A 20,846-nucleotide genomic window follows, 5' to 3' on the forward strand; every position below is an offset into this window, starting at 1 on the left:
AGAAAGAAGATTCAGAAGGAATAAGATTTGACTCTGACACAAGTACATGAAGTTATTGTTCCTGTTAATGATGCTGAAAACTTTATGATAGTGAGTCAGTCCCATTAAAACCTAAGCATTTCCCCTTTAAATAACATAGATTAAATGCAGAAATATCCTATATGTACTAATGAGGAAACATATCCATTTTCCAAAGAAAGGGAATATTTACCAAAGCATCAATATGCAATTTTTACTGTCTCATGATTTGTCACTACCAAACCCAGAGTGACACTGTTACACAAACCAGAGCAAACCCACTCATCTAGATGACTTCCCTAAACTGCCTCACATCCTGGAATGTGGGACTGTATTGGAAACAAGACTCTTCCAGCATCCATGTGAAGCAAATAGAAGCCATTTTAGGAAGTGTACAGATCTGTCTCACTTGAATACACAACTTTCTCTTGATTTCATTATAGTTCATTGGTGTTTCACCTTTACATTTGACTGACTCTATCCTTTTTGTTTGACTGCAATACAGTAGGTAGTACTCATTATAATATAAATCAAGACAATAGAAACATGTCCATTGCATCTGAATTAGTGTTTAAATTTGTTGTAATTATTTCTCCACTAGAGGCCTGTGACTCAGAAGTGAATCTGAGATAGGACCCATTTCCTAAATTTAATTAGAATTTTTCTCAACATATACTCCATTTGGGATTTTGATACTTTTGTCCATCTTAACCCCACAGTGGTAAAGACTGCAGCCTAGCCTGAGCTGTCAGATGTGTCTGTGTAAATCCTACCTCCTGCCAGGCTTGAATTCCTCTGCTTGCAATGCACAGAACTTGATGCCAAGACAACACTGCCCACAGACACCAATTTCCACCTAACAATGGATGTAATTTAATTTCCTCTTTGTCAAATTGCAATAGATGCTATGATGGGAGCTTTGCCTGAAGAGTGGCCACTTAATCTGATGAGTCAAAATACACCTGCATTTGAGACAAAGAGAGGTCAGCTCTTCTGCAGAGCCAGAGGAGGTTTGTGCCATTCCACCACACAGTGCTGCAGCGAGCCTGCTCTAAACTGTGCCTCCATGTAGAAGGCACCCCAAGGAACACTGGGTTCCTGCAGCTAGGGAATTGGTCATTCTCCCACTCTTGAGTCCAATGGACACCAATGGAATCTAAGCTGTCTGAGCTGCAACAACTTTTTGGAAGCAGCTGGAACCAGTCACATTTGAGCTGAAAATTAGACCACAGCCAATAAGGAAATGCACCAGAGGAGGCCCATATTTGCCATATAGTCTGTCTGATAGAGTATTCCTAAGAATGAAGAGGTTTCAAACCAAAATTAACTCCACAGGTCAGCAAGGAATCCACTTTTCAAGGCCACACATCTTAAAGTCCATAAAGATCAAAAATGTTTATTTACCACCCCAATTTGCTTGTAACAAGTTCCTGCAATTGCAGTGACAAATGGAACCTACCAAGTACATGTTTTCCTTTTCATTCCATCGCTCATTTTATAACAAGTCTTTTTAAGATGACAAAATTAACATGTGACTTGTTCCCATACCACTCACAGAAAACTAAAACAAACAAGCAGAATTCATGCTGGAGCTGAAGATGAATTGTAATCAGCCCTTGCCTTTTCCCCTTATTTCAAAGTCCACTGTGAGCATTAATTAAGCCCCTGTGAGGTAGCTAAATATTTATTTAGTCAGGTTCTCCAAAGCATGGCATCCACAAATTCCTGAGTCCATAGGAAGTACCCTACAGCTATACTCCATTGGAAATGGCCATGCTGAGGCAAATGGTGGGCACACCACTCAAATTTGCTCCCGAGTTAACTGGAGACATTCTGGCCATTCAGTTCCTCCAATCACTGCCCACATTTTCATTTACTCATTTACAAGCACATGCCATCATCTCATGTAGTGAGACCTGACCCTCTGTGTGCAGCTCAGGTGAAATGTTCCCCCTCCTAAGGCAATTTAGGATTACTCCTGGCTCCAGTGAGACAAGTTTACTTACTGGGAGTAGCCACTGGGATGACTCCTACTGAAGGAAAAAAAAAAATGGAGACACGTAACATTTTCAGAAAGGTGAAATTCAGTTGCATGGTGTGGCTATGTCTTTTTTACTCTTCCAGCTAGCATCAGTTTCTTCAGGGCTCTTTTTAGATTATATAAGCCAATGTAAAAACTTTTCTTAAAAAGAATAATGAGGCCATCAAACTGCCATCTGTCTTTCCCTTGGGGCAAAAGTTAATTTCGTGGTTATTTTAATGATGAAGCAACGTTATGATCTTTCAGTGCAAAATATTAAAACTCACAGTTAAAAACAGAAACATTCCAGCCTGATCCATGGAGCTGCTGTCAAGTGTGAAGTGAACAATGCACTGGGAACACGGCTCATTAATAGACTATTAATTCACTCCCTAAAATAATAATTTCTTTTGCCATTAGCAAAAATTTCTCTTTTCCCTTGACAGTTCAGCTAGTTTTTGCAAATGGGACACCTTTAAAGGATTCATCTGTTGTATAAAAGCTCTGTTGCTTTTACATTGCAACATTTGAGCAAAAACAAACATTAATTACACTCTTGGGCAGAGGGTAGCTTCAGCTGTTGGTTAATTTTGAACTTTTTGACATTTTAAGGTACAGTCTGGCACATTGAACTACATCTGTGTCACTGTAAATGGAATTCTCATTGTCTCATAATTAATTTTGGTCTGATGATCCTTATAATACAATGGCAGCAGCATCACCACCCCAAAACACCTCCTACCACAATTTTCTTAGCTATGGTAGTGAAAAGTAAGAAAAAAGGACATGCAAAGTGCCTGTAGAGAACAAAAAATAAACATATAGATTCAGTTCAAATATTTCTTTGATCGCTGTTGCATTCCAAAAAGGTCCAGTGTAAACATGCAGCACCAATACAGAAGAAATCTGAGAAGCAAATACTTACCTTGAAACAGTGGGATTAGGATTTGTTAGGATTGTTTTGGCAAAGCCTCAGAACTGTTGACATTGAGTGTCACTGATAAAGGAAGCTAAAACTGGGAACCGCCAATTCTCTTTGCTATGGGAGAAACACCTATGCTGCAAATGGATGCAGAGTAATGAACGGCTGCTATTAAGTGGAGGAATCCCCCTGGCAGCTCATTATACTGGAAGGTTAAACAAATGTACTACTCCAATCCAGTTGCTTAACACAGCAGCACTGATAACATGGGCTGCACATGCTTCCCATTCCCAGCTTCAGAACAGAATCCAAAGGATTTCCTTTCCGCTTTCAGGAGAAAAAAAGAATCCAAATCTTCCTTAACAATTTGTCTGAATAAACTGGAGCAGGCTTAAAGCGGAAGGAGGAAGAGATTGCATGGAGCAAGCAGCATCATGTTTATTTATCTTCGTTTTTCAGGTCAAAGGGAAAGGGTTTTGTAAAATTAACATTCTGGGAAATGTACCTACTTGCATTAAGCATGAAGGCATTTGTGCCTTGAGCAGTTCAATTCTGTAAAGTAAAAAACATACTCTGTTACTTGAGAAATTTATAGTACCCCAAGCTCCAGGCTATTATTTCCTTCATCACTATTTCCCCTAAAATTAATAGGAATTAAGGGGAAAAAATAGCAACAAGAAATGCATTTTGGTCCCAAGGTCAGATTTTAAGTTTTAGGGTCGGATATTATATTTTTATTACTTTCAGTCACTAAGTAATCACAACATGCTCTGTGCAGTACTACCATCAAATAAAATCTGTACTCTGCTCTCCAGCACCCTTTGCACAAATTTCACGTGTTTTTAAAGAAAAAAGTCCTACCATGAACTGTCACCACATTAGTCTTCCATGAAATGTTACCACAGCATATACTTGGAATAAAAGAGAAGCCTCTCAGAGTGCTCTGAAAGGTGCACCTTGGATAGCATGGAATATTTCCTAGGATTTCCCCATTTCAGGTACTTAATGGTGCTTGAGACAGAGCTCTTGAAGTAAGAAGCTGGAACTTGTTTGTGAATCAAAAAGAATACAACAAATATAATGCACTACACACCATTTCCACATGCTTACACTTTCTTTACTAATCTTGGTCACCCTGCCTCAAAAATTATTTATCAAAACCACACAATATGGGGAAAATGGTCAAACACATGAAGGACCAAATTACACATGAAGGACCAAAGTATGGCTTTCACCCAACTCTAGAGAGACAAGCAGTCCCTATTAAGCTTCAAAAATAAACTTTCAAGAATAAATTCAATTCATACCTATAAAATACAGAGATTGTGAATGGGGTGAATACAGAGTGACAATTCACTGTTTTCCCTAACACAAAAACAAGAAGGTATCTGAAATATTAGGCAAGAGACTTAAGGTAAGCAAACAGTGGAACTTCTCATGCAATGCAAAACTTGGAGTAGAATGCTGAGGAGTATTCTACACTAGTTTTAAGATGGACTCAAAATAGTGTATTAGACAAATTCACAGGCAAGGGGTCTATAAAGAACTCTAAACCACAATTGTCTGGGTACAACCTTCAGGGCAGAAAATCCTTGAAGTTCTGGCTTTCAGAATCTGGGATAGTGGACCATCAGTTTATATTTGTCTGTTTTTGATGCCCTTCCCTAAAGATCTGCTATTGACTATATTTATATAGGATCAGGTGCAGCTGCTCAGTGATAACTTACTAATGCAGTGCACAGCATATTCAGAGATTCACTTTAAGCAGAAGATGAACTAACAGAGGTAAGGGTCTTGCTCCAAAGTACAGAAGGGGGTGCACTTTATGGACTGTGAGGAGGAGAGATGTCCAGCTGGCCCTGCATCAACACCAATGGCTGCTGCAGTGGTGCCCGAGGCTCAAATTACAAATTTGTGCTCTAGATGTACAGTAATCATGACATTACTTCAAATGCTAGATGCAGCCTATAGACCTCTTGCTCATCACAGCCAGAAATGACAATTAGGTACGTGACAACAAAACAAAGACTGTATTCCTGTTATTACTCCTGAAAACACAATTAGGCCCAAAATATCTTATTATTCTTACCTTTATTCCAGAATAGGTGACCTCTCCAGTCCTGTGCACAAATTAATAATTTGCTATCATAGTATGTAAAAGCAGTAAGATCATATTGCTGCAGAATGTTGGTAACCCTTTCCACAGAACTGTTAAAACTAATTGAGTACTCATTCCACAGCTTGTGTAAAATCTGTTTGCTAGAGTTTGGCACAATTCCCTAGAAAATGCAGTGCAGGTAACACAGAAGTTATTCAGATATTTGTTCTCTGTCTTGCTGGCATTTTTACTGGAGAGGTTGGGTATTTGACAGGCATGGAGACAGAACAACTCCAAAATCCAAACCAGAGGTACTGGCTATGTGAGTGAAGTATTCTGACAGAGGAATATGAAGAGAAAACTGTATCCATTTTCCACATTAGCAGAAAGCTTTCATTCCTAGTGTGGCATTCTTAAAAAGGTGCTAAACAAGCCCAGAATTATGCAAAGTGCAGCACTTAACTTATATCAAGCAATCAATGGTCTAAGCATAGAAACATTTATTCCACACAAAAAAATTAATTCACAGGGAAATAGAGGAATATACAGGAAGGCAGAAAGACTGACAAAATATCACCATTAATGTTCCAAAATGAGCAAAACAAATGAAAACTATCCCAAACTGTTTCAATCGTGAGCTCCTAAGAGAGCATCTCCTCTGTACTGCTTTACAAATAAATATAATTCTGTATGCAGACAATTAATTGAGTTGTCAGTCAATAATATCAAATTCATAGCATAAACAGGTTTCAAAATTAATGCACAGAGGTTTAATAATCACATGAGCAATAAAGCCTTGCCCCACTCCAAAATAAATGAAAACACTGAGCTAAAGTGAGCTAAATAACACTGAGGTTATTTCTGACCTTTCTCAACAGATCTTAGCAACCACATCACTAAACATTTAATTCAGGTGCACACTGCTTTCTCTTTAATGAAATAATCTCAGCAGACAAGGAATTCTGTACTCCACTAGGAATATTGTGCCTAGCTGAAGGCTGCCAGAGTTCAGCAGAAATGCAACACAAGGCCACAAAGTCCAACAGCAATTTTTCTCCAAAAGACTGAACAGTTCTTCCTCAGGCAACAGGTTTATCCAGCCATTTTCTCTACCATATTTTTCAGTTATTTCAGACTTGTTCACATTCACTTTCTCCATGTCTTCCAACACAATCTTGAGAGAGATGAAATGTTCTGAATATAGTCCATGTGAGAGCACATGGACAAACACCTACACAAAAATTTTTGTCTGGAGATGAGGGTGAAAACATTTAATCAGGTGAACCAGATGAGAATGAACAGACACATTCCTTGTTCTTAAATGGGAACTAATCTCCCATTTAAACTCAGATTTAATCCAATTGTCAAGTAAAAGCACTCAGACATATTTAATGAGCATTCACGACGAATATATTTCAAGGGTTTACTTGCTGTGCTTTTTCCCTTCATCATTTCTAAATTGCCATTGCCAGAGCTGTCAGTATCTTCACCCCACCCAGATGTCTTCCTCCCAAACAGCTCATTAGAAGAGATGAAGACAAGCACAGATGGGGTTCTGTAGCTGTTGAACATTCTCCCTTCTTGAAGAGGTACCAGGCACCTCCAAAAACCAGACACTCCCGTGCTTTCTGCACAAGAGCACACACTTCTCAGCACCATGAGGAAAAATTCCTATTTTCCCTAGAAGCATCCTCCTTTCACCACCTTCTCAACTTCTACAGCAACAAATCAGCCTTTTCTCCTTTATTATTTCTGCTTTTCCCATCAGACTACACTAGTCTCTCTCTCTTGCACATCTGCTTCCATTTTCTTTCCTCTTTCTGATGTTTCTTGCTTAAACTGTCAGGAATAACCTTCCATTACAGATCCATAAAACAGATTTCTTCGTGGCTTTCAAATCTGATTTGCACTCTATTTCCAGGCCCATATCTCTGCAACTCCCAAAGGGATCTCCAACAGTTCTCTGCATGGGTATTACATCATAAATGTTGCATCAAAGTCACATACAAAAGAAGGAAAAATAACTTGCTTTTTGAAGATAAAAAGGAAAAAGTACTTCCACAATATTCCACAGACAAATTCCAAGGGAAAAAGCTATGAAAGTCTTCTACATGGTACACAAAATGAGTCATGCACTGAAGTAACAAACAGATTTGAAAAACCAGAATGTGATGTGTTGCTTGGAGTGTTTTAAACAAACTGTACAGAGAAGTAAGAGGCAGATTCTCTGCTTCAAAAGCACAGGTGATATCCAGAACCAGTAAGGGTCTACTGATAACTATTGGCCTACCTTGTTGTGTTCATGCTGCTTCTTCAATGGTCAGAGCTTCCCAGCACGTGGGAAGACCAAAGTCTGGCTCTATTGTGTATTCAAATATTCTAGATATACAGAAAAGGTGATTTTTCTGCTTATATATGAACAATGAGAAGTATAACAATTTCAGGCACCCTGCCTTCAGCAGTAATTAGTGGTGTTGTTTCTGGGGCAACTATTTTGAAGACTGCTTCTCAGGCCTGATTTCATCAGCACATCTGACTCCTGCTTTATTTTTTTCAAATTAACTACTTCTAGTACAGTAGTTAGCGAGTCCTAGCAATTAAATCCCTAGACATAGAAGCTAGGCAGAATTTAAGCAGTGAAGAAATAGAGCATCTATTTATTTGCCAGTTCATGTCTAACAATCATGGCAGTCAGACCTAAACACCATCAGCCTCTAGAAGAGCTGCTCATCCTGACACCTTACTGGGAGATGCACACAAGGTTAGGGTTGTGACCGTCTTCCAAAACTTACAAGCCATTTGGCTGATTTTTACTGCATTTTAATTTTTTCCACCTGATTGCAAACTCCAATGCCACATTCAATAGTATCAAATAATTTTTTCCCTTTAATTTTTTTTAAAGAAGTTCTTTATACCTTTCTCACTGGATGGAAAGTTGATTGCTGCAATGTGCTCTCAGGGGAGTAGCTCCTGCCACTGGCTGCTTCATCTAGTGATTGTGACAGGGAGGGATTGTCACTTTTGTCAAGAGGAATGATAGGCTTCTGGGCATCAGTTTCTGTGGAGCTCTCACAGACCTACAAATCACAAATGAGAATTTGTCTTTTCAACAGTAACGGGAAGAAAAACAGTAATAAACTTGCATCAACTCACAGCATACACATTATGAAAAGCCCAAAAAGCCTCTAAAACAGATGTTCAAGGAAACCTTAAGCAGAGAGATAAAGGGAGAAAGTTTTCTCTCAAATATTAATAAATTCTTAAAAAAAAAAATAAAGCTGCTGAAATGTACAGCTACACCAAAAGCTTGCAGTCTGCTCTTGCAAGTAATCTACTTTGAGAACTATTAAAGGTAGCAGCTCCACAGAATTTACACAATGGTAAGTCTGAGACACCCTTCCACCATTTATAATGAATTTCCAAGCCACTTTATTCTGCAGCTGATCTGCCTTGTAGTTTGGATGTTCACCAACAAGGACTGTCCCTTTTTCAAAAGCAAGCTTCTTACTAACAGAGGAAAAGGGAAGAGATGAGCCCTGCTGACAAAATTGTAGCACAGCAGCATGTGTGGATAATGATGATAATCTTAAATTACATGATGCAGCAGCAAGAGAATGGGGAATAACTTTCAGACCAAGAAATTGTCTTCACTCTCTTCAATAATAATTCAGAATCTAATGCTTTTTAAGGACTCAGGGCTTAATGTTACCAGTAAAAAAATAGTTGAAATGCAGAGTGAAACTACTGCAGTCCTCCAATCACCTATTTACAAAGGAGGAGTGATGGTGTGTAAGAGCCCGTCTGAAGCCCCTTGTTCTCCATTCTGCCTTCCGATTGCCACAAGAAAGAATCCCTTCCCCCGCTGCAGTTCCGGCTGAGAACAGGACACAGTGCAGGTGGAACCACTGAACCATCATGCTAGCTGTTCCGAACAAGGCCTGACAAGAACTTGGCAAGGAGTTGGCAAGGACTTGGCAAAGACCTGACATGGACCCAGCTCGGGACAGCCTGATGCGCGGCCTGCTTCTAATCTCCGTTCTTAAGCCGAATGAACTTTTGGGGTGACTCCCGTGGTCCTTCATTGAAGACCCCTCATCTGCCTCGTTACCACTGTGACAAATAAAGAACGAGAACCCTCCTCCCAAGGACTGAGACCGAGACCCCTACTATAGGGAGGAGGGGAATTTGGTGGTCTGACCACTAATGACATGACCTGTTTCCCTTCAGTAATTTCAATGGACTTATTCTTTATTTTATTCGCCTTGCTTTGGTGGTTTCTGTGGACTCACCTGTTCCCTCGTGGCGATTACAATGGACTTTCATTGTTACACTTGTTCCCCCCTCTTTCCTCTGTGGACTATAACTGGAACCCCGAGTCGACCAGAACTTCGGAGACTCCCCCGACACGACAGACGGATCCCCATCGTCCGGACCACTGAGGATCTCGCCTGTGTTGGTAGCTATTCCCATCCCCCGCTTCTCTCTCTCTCTCTATTCTTTTATCTCCTTTCTGATCCCCACTATCGCATTTACTGCTTTGGCCCCTAATAAAGGTGCATTTGTTGTGATTAACTGATAGTCCCTTGTTGTTTGCCTTTTTGTACTTTTGGGATCGGTGAAAAGAACCATCACGACACCCCGCAATAAGCGGATCGTGACATGGTGTTTTTATTCTCCCATGTTGCTGCTTACTTTGTCTATTGAGAGATTCAGATCTTTGGGACCCAGGGTGGTTATGCAGCACTTTACAGAAAATTTTGGTCCAATCTGCATGAGGCATGAAGCCTCTCTGCTGCATACACAGACAAGACACCAATAGAAAGTTCAGAGAAACACATGAAATCTCACAGGTGCCCAATTTCTGAACTTACACTGACTAAATGCAGTAGGAAATTACTTTGAGAGAACATACTTGTGCTTCATCTTGGACTTGTTGCTGCACTGGGGCTGGCTGCCTCACTATGTAGTTGATCTGACCAACTATAGTCTGTTGAATGTGCTGAGGTGGCTTGGCTTGGTTCAGCTGCAAGCTGGACTGTCCCTGGGCCTGCAGGAGAAGCTCCAGATCCTTTTTCATCTCCTCCAGCTCCAACTGATGGTGCATGATGTCCAGGCTCTGCTGGATAACTTGCTTGTGGGCGTTCTCATTGTGCCCTGCCGAGGGGGATGCCAGTGGCAGCTGCTGCTGCTGCGGGGTTGGCTGCAGCACGTGGTTGGATTTTATCTTCTGGACACGGCCCAGCTGCACTCCCACAGCTGATGTCTGCAGAGAAGCCTGTGGGTGGCTCGTGGGAACCTGCTGAGCCTCATGGAACACACCAGCACAACCCTGCTGCAGCTGCTGGGGTGGGAAGGACTTTGCCATGCTCCTGGACATGTTCTCCAGCTCTGAGCATGGCTGCTGCTCCAGCCCAGCCTGCGGGAGATTCATGGGCTGGGGGGCACCCTGTGGCTCTCTGTCCTGGGGCTGCAAGCTGTACTGCAGAGGGAAGTGCTGCTGATGAAGTGTAGGAGGCTGGTGGAAGCTCTTGTGGTGGCTCATGTCTTGGTAAGAAGGCTGGGCTTTGTTTGGGTGAGGAATGCTAAGGCAGTGGGAGCAGCACACAGGTGCAGAACACTGGAACGCAGGTGGGAACTGGTGTGGCTGGCTGCTCTCCAGCTGGGAGGCTGGGGAGTGGTGCCCATGGTAAAGAGAGGGTTGTAATCCTTGAATATTTCCACAGAGTAGCACATCTGGGTGAGATATGTGTCCACCTTCCATTGTGAAACCCCCTGGGAAAAAAAAGCAAATTTACTCCCTCCTATGATCTTGACAAATGCATACAATAAAAATTGTACACAAGGAAATTACTATCGTGCACATTTCAAATATAAAAGATATTCAAATATTGCATGCAAAGTCTGCTAACATCCATTCAAGACAAATTTTCCAATATTTATCTAGTATTTCAGTTCACACCAAACACTGATGTCAGTGGAACTCACGGTTGAATTACCCAGCAAACATTTTGAAAAATTGACCCTATTTTAACTTAACTGATGGATACGGCTTATACTTTCATTTTTACAGAAGTATGAGCTTATCTTCTCATCCATAAGCATGTGTACAAAAGACAGCCTCCAGGGGGCAAGTGACAAAAATAGGAGATTAATGCCATGTAGGTGAGACTCGTAAAAGCTGGAAATAAAAGTGACTTAAGAAATGATCTTGTCCATGCTTTTCATCAAGAGATTATTCCCTGCAACACTTTTGATAGTGTTTTATCCCTTTTAGGTTTTAATAACTTAAAATGGGAAGAGAACTGCTCTTTTAGATCAGTGATCAACCCATTGAGCTGAATGCACAGTAAAAACCCATCGCAGTTGGGAAATCTGTAGGTGCTGGGAAACAAAGTCACAGTATGGACATCTGTTATATAGGTAACACTGTAACTGTTGTACAAACAGTGTCTTAAAACCATCTTTGTGCCTTTCAATTGCAAGTGTCTCAACAGTGCTCAGCTCATTTGGCCACTAAGAGAGTGAAAGCACCAGACACCTCAATGGTCTTCTGGTGAGTGGATAGGAATGGAGAGAAAAACAGGAAAGTTCAGTTACACTCATTTTTCTTCAGAACATAGCAAGAGTTTCAAAACTGGATGTCCCTTTAGGGGGAGGTACTGTATTGTCTGCATCTGTCTAGCCTAGCTTTGGGAATTTGCCTACTATAATTTTCTTACCCAAACTGGAGAGTTGCTTAGTCCAGTAGGAGGGATCCCAAGCAAACCTGATCTTCAGAGGAGGGCCTGTATCTGTGTTACAGTTTGTCTCCAGCAAGCGCTGGATCTGAAACACAATCTGGTGACACATTAAAGAACAATGATTTTATTCACAATTCTAAGATGGTGAAAAATGTTTCATTTGATCAACATCAGAACCTTAAAACAGTTCTCACAATTACTGCACAACAAGCCTTGCTCTTACCAGTTCCTTACTGAAGAGAAATGGGATGTTTTTTTTACTACACACGGCCCAGCTGATGAAGTTCTGGACATGTTCTACCTCTCTGCCTAAGACCACAACACCTTGCAGCTGTTGCTCCAGCCTCTGCTTCCTCTCACTGGTGATTTTCTGTTAATAACATGAATCAGTAGAAAAGGGCTGTCATTCTTCAGACACACATAACAGATGCAATCATTGGCACTACATTATGAGTATTTGCAGCAGTACTGTTCTTCACAATCTCTTTAAACCACCCATCACAGAAAGGAAGCCAATCCAGCTCAGGAGATAAGTCTAAATTCAGGAAGAGCAATGACTTCTCCAGGAGCAAACAATCTGCATCATTCTGGCCTTGGTTTAGTAGAATAACATAACCCAAGAAAGCTGAAGGTGTTGGATCAAATCTGCACCTGGGCCACTTTCTTGTCTGGAAATTCTGATCAGCAATTTTTCTCCTCAGCACATTTCAAAATAAAATCTCATACTTCAACTGGACATGCAAAAACTGAAGAGTCAAAACTCAAAAGTTCTGTTACAGAAATTAGACCAAAGAATCATTTCTGAAATAGGGTTCTAGTCATTTCTGAAATTGTGCTGCTAGTGGGCTCCTACAAATTAAACATCAAAATCAGAAGCTGGTTTGTTTTCTAAGTACTCAAAAGGTGCACACGTATTCTTTGTAAATGCATTAGAAACTGCGGTTAACTCATGATAAGGAAATATTTTGCCACTTCGCCCTGAATCTTTGTCAACCATTGATTCCACATCAAACTCTGCAGAAAAAAAAAACCCCAAATATGAAAAAAATATACGGAATGGGACAATAGCTCCCACAGTCTATATTCTTTCCACTGGCACAGGGATTAAATTTAATTTAGTTTGATTTCCCAAGCTATCAAATGAAACTAGCCTTACTTACTTCCAGTTGTTCAAGAAGGATATTTGTTCGTTTATCGATTTCATTCATCAGAACCATCTTGGCCATTTTTATTTGGTTTTCCACCTTTTTGTACAGATGTTTTACTTCGAGCAACCTATAGTTAAGAGGTACATATCCCTGATGTATGATTTATTCACTGCTCAGCAGTTATTTGCTACAAGAACTGATCTGTCTACTGACAGAACTGCAGTGAAAGTTGTATCATTTCCCATCAGTTCTCCCCCACTTCTCTGAACCCTGACCACCCCTCTCTGGATGCGACATGCTAATGCTGATGGATTCTCTCAAACATTATGCCAAGAACAGCCTTTAGATCTTTTTCAACAAATACATACACAATATATCCAACACTTCCAGTTTATACTAGATTATAAATAGTATAAATAGATTGGTACTCTTGAAATGGTTTTATTAATGCAGAAGAGAGATCCAACTGCCACTAAATGCATAATCAGTAGCTGAAATCCAGTTCAAATAATTAAATATTTTTATATTCATCTTGGTAAAATTGCACCTTGTTTTGAGGTTTCTTGAAGAAATAAGGCATTGTAAAAATTATCTTTATTTGCAATATTGTCAAATTATACCTCAGAAACAGATTATACAAAGAAATCTTAACTCTGAAGTCAGCTGTCACATGCCTTACAAAGAGTATGGAATCGTGTATTACAGTGCCATGACTTGTCAGTACCACTTAAACATTAATTTGATACTTTTAATCTTCCTATTCTTTTCTACCCTCCAAGAAAAAAATAGAAGCTGCCTTCAATTCTGTTAAACTACATTTAGTGAAAATATTATTTTTACAGATCACCTACTTCCATGAAAAAAAAAAAAAAAAAAAAAAAAGAAAGCGTAGCAATTACCTGTCTTCAATCTGTTTGGCTGAAACCTGAATTCCATTTTTTTTCTCCTCCACCTTAGTTATGACATTCTCCAGGATAATTCTCTGATTTTGCAGAGCTTCATCAAGATGCCTGAACCTGTGAAATAAGGGGAAATTGTCATACTGTGGTTTCTCAGTTCATGAGTGAACAGGTGAGAGCAGGGACGGTTTCTGCCAGAGCAGTGAGCCCTGTGCTAAATCACCTGTGAGACAACTGAGCTGAGTTTGCTGTGGCTTTTAAATTCAGAGCAGCCTGCAGCTTCAGCTGGCAAACACAAGTGAAAAGAGTGAAAACACAGATGAAAAGTGTTCAGTGCTGGTGAGCCCCATTGGTACCTGTGCTCCTTGTGCTCTGACAGGAGGCAGCTGCGGCAGGTGAGGGTGTCACACGTCTCACAAAACACCTTCAGTGCCTCTTGAGGGTGTACTGGACAGAACAAGGAAAACTCCCTTCCTTCATCTTCAGCTGCTGAGGAATGCAAAACAAGGCTGTCATCCACAAGGAGAGCTCAGAAAGACAGTAACTCACCATTTCATGTCAAGTCTCGATAACATTTTTTAAAGGCACAGAACCAGGAACCATCTGACTATCTGAGGCTGGGTTTGTTTGCATTTTTTCCTTACACATCCTACAAACTGAACACACCAGGAACAAGCCATCAAAACAAATCATACTGTCCTCTAAACTCTTGTGAGTTTAAAGTATCATGATTTGGAGCACCTGCCTCACAACTTCAAATGCCCTGGTCTGGTAAACCACTCAACAAAACTATTGTAAAATGTAGAATAGCAAATATATTAAAATAAACTTGCAGTCACAGCAGAAGCAAGGAAATCCTTTGTTCTTAAAAAGTCACATGAGCAATTGTTTTCCAAATTTGTGTTTGTTGCAATGCAGTTCATAAACTTCAGCAGCTGGGGCTGATATTAGGTCCTAAAATCTGTTCTGAAATGGATTTTCTAAAGAGTAATATGATAAAGAGTAAGAATGGACAGCAGGCATGCAAAGTGGAAGCATTATTTCTGTACAATTTGTTCTTGCCTTTTTCTGAATAGTAGAATTGTTTTAGAAAGAAAGAACACTGTCAACAAAAGATGCCAGAAAAACACAAAGATAAACCATGGCAAAGCCAACCCTCTACCACCAAAGAAAAGCTCGGTTGCTTCCTTACAGTAATCCAACATAGACACAATCCCAATACTCTTTATCAACATGTGAGAAATTAAACAAAACAAGCATTCTTAGATAACACATATTGATAAAAAAATTAAATTTTGCAGCAGCATTAATAATTTATACATCATTATCTGCTCATATGAAATAAGAAGAAATATTTCCATTTTCCCACACCAAACCTTTTATCTATACATAAAAAAAAAAAAAAAAAAAAAAAAAACACCTGATGCAGAGACCATACTCTCATCCTGTAGCAAAATGAAGCCTTTCATAGATTCAAAGTGATAACTATTGCAATTTCACTGACCCACAGAGTACAGCAAGCTATACTGGCTCAGCCACTTCATTTTCAAATGGTAAAATTCACAACAGAGAAGTAGAAAGGCTAAGAAAATCTCATGGCTGACAATGACAACACAAATATGGAGAAAATCCATGCCACTCTCTAAAAAAACACATGTCAAATTTCCCAGTTTTTAGATTGCTAACTACTCTAAATATTTCTGAGGAGCTTGATTTATTTCCTCCAGTTCAATTAACTTTCATTCCACCTTCTTAACAATGTGCAAGAAGATAATTTGTGACAGATTAGGCCAAGATTTTATGTAACAGCCTTACATAGCTTACATTGTTATGAATTATTTACTGCAGTACCATGCTTTATTCTTCAGGGAAGTTTATTGGTTTAAGTCATTATTGAATCAAATGCTAGCATTAATAAAGGAGGAAATTAGATTAGGTTTTTTTAACCCACTGCAATATTTTCTACTAGAAGGGATCAAATTAAATTCACCTTGACAGCAAATTTTTTTTCTGATTATATTGCAAATATGTACTTTCATATTAAAAACAATCAAATAAACTGACTTGCAGCAGTCAAGCAAATAAAGTAGTACAGCCAATATATATCCAAGGAGGATGTCAAAGATCACCCCCTATGTGATCAGATTTTACATCCTGAAAAGGAAAAATTAAAAAGACCATAATAACTTTCTGACTGTTTATGGGCTGAAAAAGCCTTTCAAAGTGTTCAGTAGCTGCAGAGAATACAAGCTGTTTTTCTGTAAACTCAAGATCAAGTTTTTCATATTAAACTCAAACTGTTAATGAGATGTGGTCTTTAAGGTCCAATATACTGAAGTTACAATCCTATATAATGATTTCCCATTTTTTCTCTCTCTAAAGGGTTCTTTAGCCTTTGGGTGATTGCAGTCATCCCAGAGAATTCATTGGGTTTTTTTAATACCATGTCAGATTTAAGAGACAAGTAGATTTCAAATGCAAACTAAGAATAAAATCAGTATTATCTAATTACAACTCAGACCCACAGCTTCTGCCACCAGTAATCCCCTGAATCAATTGACATATCAGTGAGAACTACCACTGAGCCACGGTATTATTCTTGACCTACTTTTTACTCAGCTCAGAGCAACACTTTTCAGTTTTGAAATAAGTTTCATACTTAGAAATCAGGTACTAAACAAGTGCACAACCCTGGTTTTTATAGAAGAAATACCTAACCACAACTCCCCATTTTAGCTTCTTAAAAAGAACCTCCCTTGGTGAGCAGAGAAAGCTCAGCTGCCCTAAATTCTGTTAATTTATCATTTGAGTTACCATTTTCTACAGCCTATATTTTCTTTATCTCAGGTGGATCTCTTGAATAATTAACAGAAATTTTTAAATCTCTGCTTCTCTGATCAGTTTACGTCAATTTTGGAAATGCAATCTTAGTTAATAGAGCTCTGCCTCCACTTCCATAATTCTCAATGTCTCAGATTTCTCTCAAGAAAAGCTCAAAAAATAGTTTATTAAAATTAATAGAAATAGGAAGGATTTAATGTGTTTGGTGAAGGTTTTTTGCTACTTTACTTCATTTCTGACCTGAGGATTCTAACACTGCCAGAAGAAGGTCTGGCTTTTACAAGGGAAATGGCAAAAGATAGAACAGTTTGAAAGTGCAAGACTTAATAGTTTCAAGAACTTACAAAGAAGGTGGCTGTTTTCAGAACACCCTGCACCACATAAATCCTTCCTGACTGACAATGCTGTGTGTTTATTTCCAGAAGGAAAAAAACCAAACAACAGACTGAGTTCTACTATATCCCAGTATTTGCTTTCTTTGAACAGTTCTGAAGGCATATCTGTTGTAAATAGATAAAACATACATTAATAGTAATAAAAATAATACAAAAGCACAAATTACATTCCAAATAATTTCTATATTAACTAGTCTATATATGAACTACCAAGCTCCTTGTTCATGTTTTGTTCAACACATGGAATTTAGTACTAAGCTAAAATTCTTTTTCATGTTTTTATGAGTCTGTATCTTTTTATTTATAGAGCACATACAGACCCACAGCTAAGCCACACATGATTTCTCACCAGTATTTGTTAACAATATGAGCTGGTAATCTTTGCTAAAGTGACATAAAATTATAAACAGTTCGAACCTCAAAACCACAGTCCTTATCTTGTCATCAACTTGATAAGAAAAACATATTGTCCATCCAATCAGGACATTTGAGAGGAAACTGGGGGACTTCAGTTTATATTATTCTTTAGAAAAGACCCAAAAAACCATTTAAATGTAACTTGTGATTTTTATTATTAACATTCTTATGGACTTCTTTTGTTTACACTCTATTTAGCAATTGTATATTTTGTCTCAAGTTCCTCAAACTCTGCTTGATATGACCACCGGTACTTAATAAAACTCCATCTATAGCAAATCACGTCTTCTACAAGAAAAGTCCTAAAGGAAAATAAAATAAAAATAATCAGTGGGCTTTTTCATTCCTTTTTCTGTCCATCTTCCTTATGAAGCACACAGCACAAATTCTTATTTTTAGCTAAAAATTGCTTATATAAGTTTATGTGAGCATACTCTGCAGCAGATTTCTGACACAGAAGTAAAGAAAATAATGACTAATAATAGGAGATGATAATACTTTCTGTAGATTACCATTGTATAGGGATGAGACATATTTGCCAGTGGATTTAATTTGTGCTTGCTCAAGCACAAATTGAAAGGAACATCCTGTAGCGATCACAGCCTTTTGCTGTCTGTGACTCCCTCACACACCTTGTCCATATGCACCAGAATTGCTTTGTCATGGTTTTCTCAGTGAAATTACCCAAATTGGGACAGAAATACTGAAAGGGCAAGGCCTGTTGCTGATGTAGTCCTCCTGACCCATCACTCCATAGATTGGAAAGGCATGTGGAGAATCTGTCAAACACAAGTATCCAAACATTTTTCCAATACCATGGAATGCTGATTGTAGCAATGGCCCTAAAGTTGGAGAAAAATCACCTAATCTCTTGTTGACACTTACATATCCTTCTGAGTCACACAGATCCTACTGTCTGTTGCACAGAGCCTGCAACTGCTCCTTTTGCAGCTGAAAACCGATACAAGAAGAAAGAAAATTCCAGTATGCCCCCAGTACCTGTGCAGCCTTTCAGGGATAAGGACAGGAAGGGGTCTCCAGGTTCCTGGCCATGTCTGTGCTCCTCTGTGCATGAGCTGCACAACCACGTATTGCATCTTGTGCAGAGACTCTGAGCAGGTCTCTTCTCTTTGCACATGGAGCAGCTCTAAGAACAAAAAATGCAATTACACACGCGCATGACAAATCAGCTGTACAAAATGTTGTCCTTAACAGATTATGATTCAGATTGGTAAACTTCATGTTTTTTGTCCTCAAATTAAAGCAATCCAAGTTATTTAAAAAGTCTGGTTGTAGCTGTGTAACATTGAGAAAAATACATAAAACATCCTAATGGCGAGACAATCTAGAAAACAATGTGGGGACACCCACACACTATTACTGTAAAACTAAGTTCCTATATTTAAAGAGTTGACCAGAAATGAGCTCAGTTTATAGCTCGATATCACATGTGGCGGAGCCTAAAAAAACTTATATAACCAAAATGCAAGAATATTTAAATGGGGAACAAAGACTGTTATATTAAAAAAGTGACTAATCTAAAATGTACCTACCTAGGTCCAGCTTAGGAAAAAGGTAAGGAAACACAAGACGCAGGAACACCTGGAAACCTTAATTAAGTATTCTTTCTATTGATTCAACAATGTAGGGAATGACCTTTGCTATATAGGTCATGCTGCCTGGACATGTCACAAGAGGGAAATGAAGAGAGCAGCACAGAAATGAAGTGGGTAATTCAACATCTGGTATCCAGAAGGAATTCAAGAGTAATTTCAAGATGGCTACAATGATAATTCCTTGAAAAAGGATTTGCTCTAGGCATAAAACACCTTGTTTCAAAACTCACAATATTCATGTATTTGGCTCACCATAGCCACAAATAGGTACTCATGGCAGAGTGAGCACAGTGATGTAAATTTACCATTATGAAAGCATAAAAAGGCTTTACCACCACTTCATTAAACTGAAGCATTTCCTTCAAGATTACAATACACCTACTATAGCTATGTACACACATACATATCTTCAATATTGCTTCTACTCAGGGCTACTCAAGCAAATAGGAATAGATGGCAAAATCACTTCCTACAGTGTCCTTTCTCCTGGGCATCAGCTGATCTTCAATCCAGCTGTGAGCTGAAATATTTTCATCCCAACTATTTGATGGGAAATGTGAAAAGAAGGATACAGCAGCCTGTGCTCAGCTCAGAACCCCTGATGCAAGTTCTGGAGAGTGTAAGGGAAGGGTTTCTCCTCATGGTGGCTCAGGAAATAGAGAGTCTGAAGGAAGAACTATTGCAGTTCTTAGCTGGTTGTCTCAGTTTTCAATCACAGCCTTAACACTTAGTGAAACATCCAGATCCACCTAAATTCTGTGACACAAGTGAGTCAAGTTCAAATTCACTTCAGCACAAGAAAAAATTTTGTTTTGCTAAAATTAATTTAAATTTTATCATTTCCTTCAATGGGTCTGGCATTTCACAACAGGTCACTTATCAAGCCATTACTCAAGAGCTTCTAAATATTCATTCTCAAACAGGTTGGGCAATTCTTGACAATAAGACAGCAAAGCAAAGTTTTAAATGCATTTAATTGTCTAGGGAGGGAATTGTTTGTTCAAGCCAAAATGCTATTTTAGCCATTTGCTTATCAGCAATGTTTTCCAAAGGGTACATACAATAATTTAAACCAAAAAGCCTAATAAAACTTATATAACCAAAATGCAAGAATATTTAAATTGGGGAACAAAATTCTTATATAAAAAGAAGTGACTAATCTAAAATGTACCTACCTAGGTCCAGCTTAGGAAAAAGTTAAGGAATGCTCTGCCTTCTCTGCCATAACCAAAAGTGTTTAAGCACAGGTTTACCTGCAGCAGTTCAGTTGTCAGTCTGACTGGAATTTGTATTGACACTGCACTCTGTTAACAGTTCAGTTGCAGAGTGTTCCCAGAGTTGCATTATTTATGATGTGGAAGTGGGCTTTTGGGCAAGAGATTCTGAATTGTCTATTTCTGAAACTGCTGCTGCTGGCATGTAGCACATTCTATCATTCATGCTCTACTCTCTCACATACTGAGACACCTTGCTGTTCCATACACTTTGTTACAAGCCTTGACAAACTTTCATTTGAACATAGAAGGAAAATTAAGATGATGATGGCGGCTCAGATGGCTGATCTGGTGCTTCTCCTTTTGGTGTCACTGGTGGTGAAACTGTAGCTTTAATTTGGAGTGTGGTGGTAGTAGTTAGAGATAGCAAGCAAGCAAAGATACATGATTTGACAATAAAAAGGAAGCTGAAAACTCTGAAGGGTCATAAGTTGCTCTAGGGTACTCCTATGCTCCAG

General features: G+C 39.0%; 1 protein-coding gene across 3 annotated transcripts in view; it reads right to left on the minus strand.

The window, feature by feature from the left end:
* TRIM66 (tripartite motif containing 66) overlaps window positions 1-20,846 on the minus strand; it is a 44,118-nt gene that overhangs the window by 11,866 nt on the left and 11,406 nt on the right. For 2 of the 3 annotated variants that reach the window (XM_068194156.1, XM_068194154.1), the window contains exons 3-10: window positions 18,498-18,645; window positions 14,202-14,334; window positions 13,846-13,962; window positions 12,959-13,073; window positions 12,022-12,168; window positions 11,778-11,895; window positions 9,971-10,830; window positions 7,974-8,135 (exon numbers count right to left, since the gene is read on the minus strand). In XM_068194156.1, coding sequence (XP_068050257.1) covers window positions 7,974-8,135; window positions 9,971-10,830; window positions 11,778-11,895; window positions 12,022-12,168; window positions 12,959-13,073; window positions 13,846-13,962; window positions 14,202-14,334; window positions 18,498-18,645 — 1,800 coding nt within the window. The remainder of the gene's footprint in view (window positions 1-7,973; window positions 8,136-9,970; window positions 10,831-11,777; window positions 11,896-12,021; window positions 12,169-12,958; window positions 13,074-13,845; window positions 13,963-14,201; window positions 14,335-18,497; window positions 18,646-20,846) is intronic. The other variant, XM_068194155.1, reaches the window with a different exon arrangement.

Source organism: Anomalospiza imberbis, chromosome 6, assembly GCF_031753505.1.
Source record: "Anomalospiza imberbis isolate Cuckoo-Finch-1a 21T00152 chromosome 6, ASM3175350v1, whole genome shotgun sequence".
Lineage (NCBI taxonomy): Eukaryota > Metazoa > Chordata > Aves > Passeriformes > Viduidae > Anomalospiza > Anomalospiza imberbis.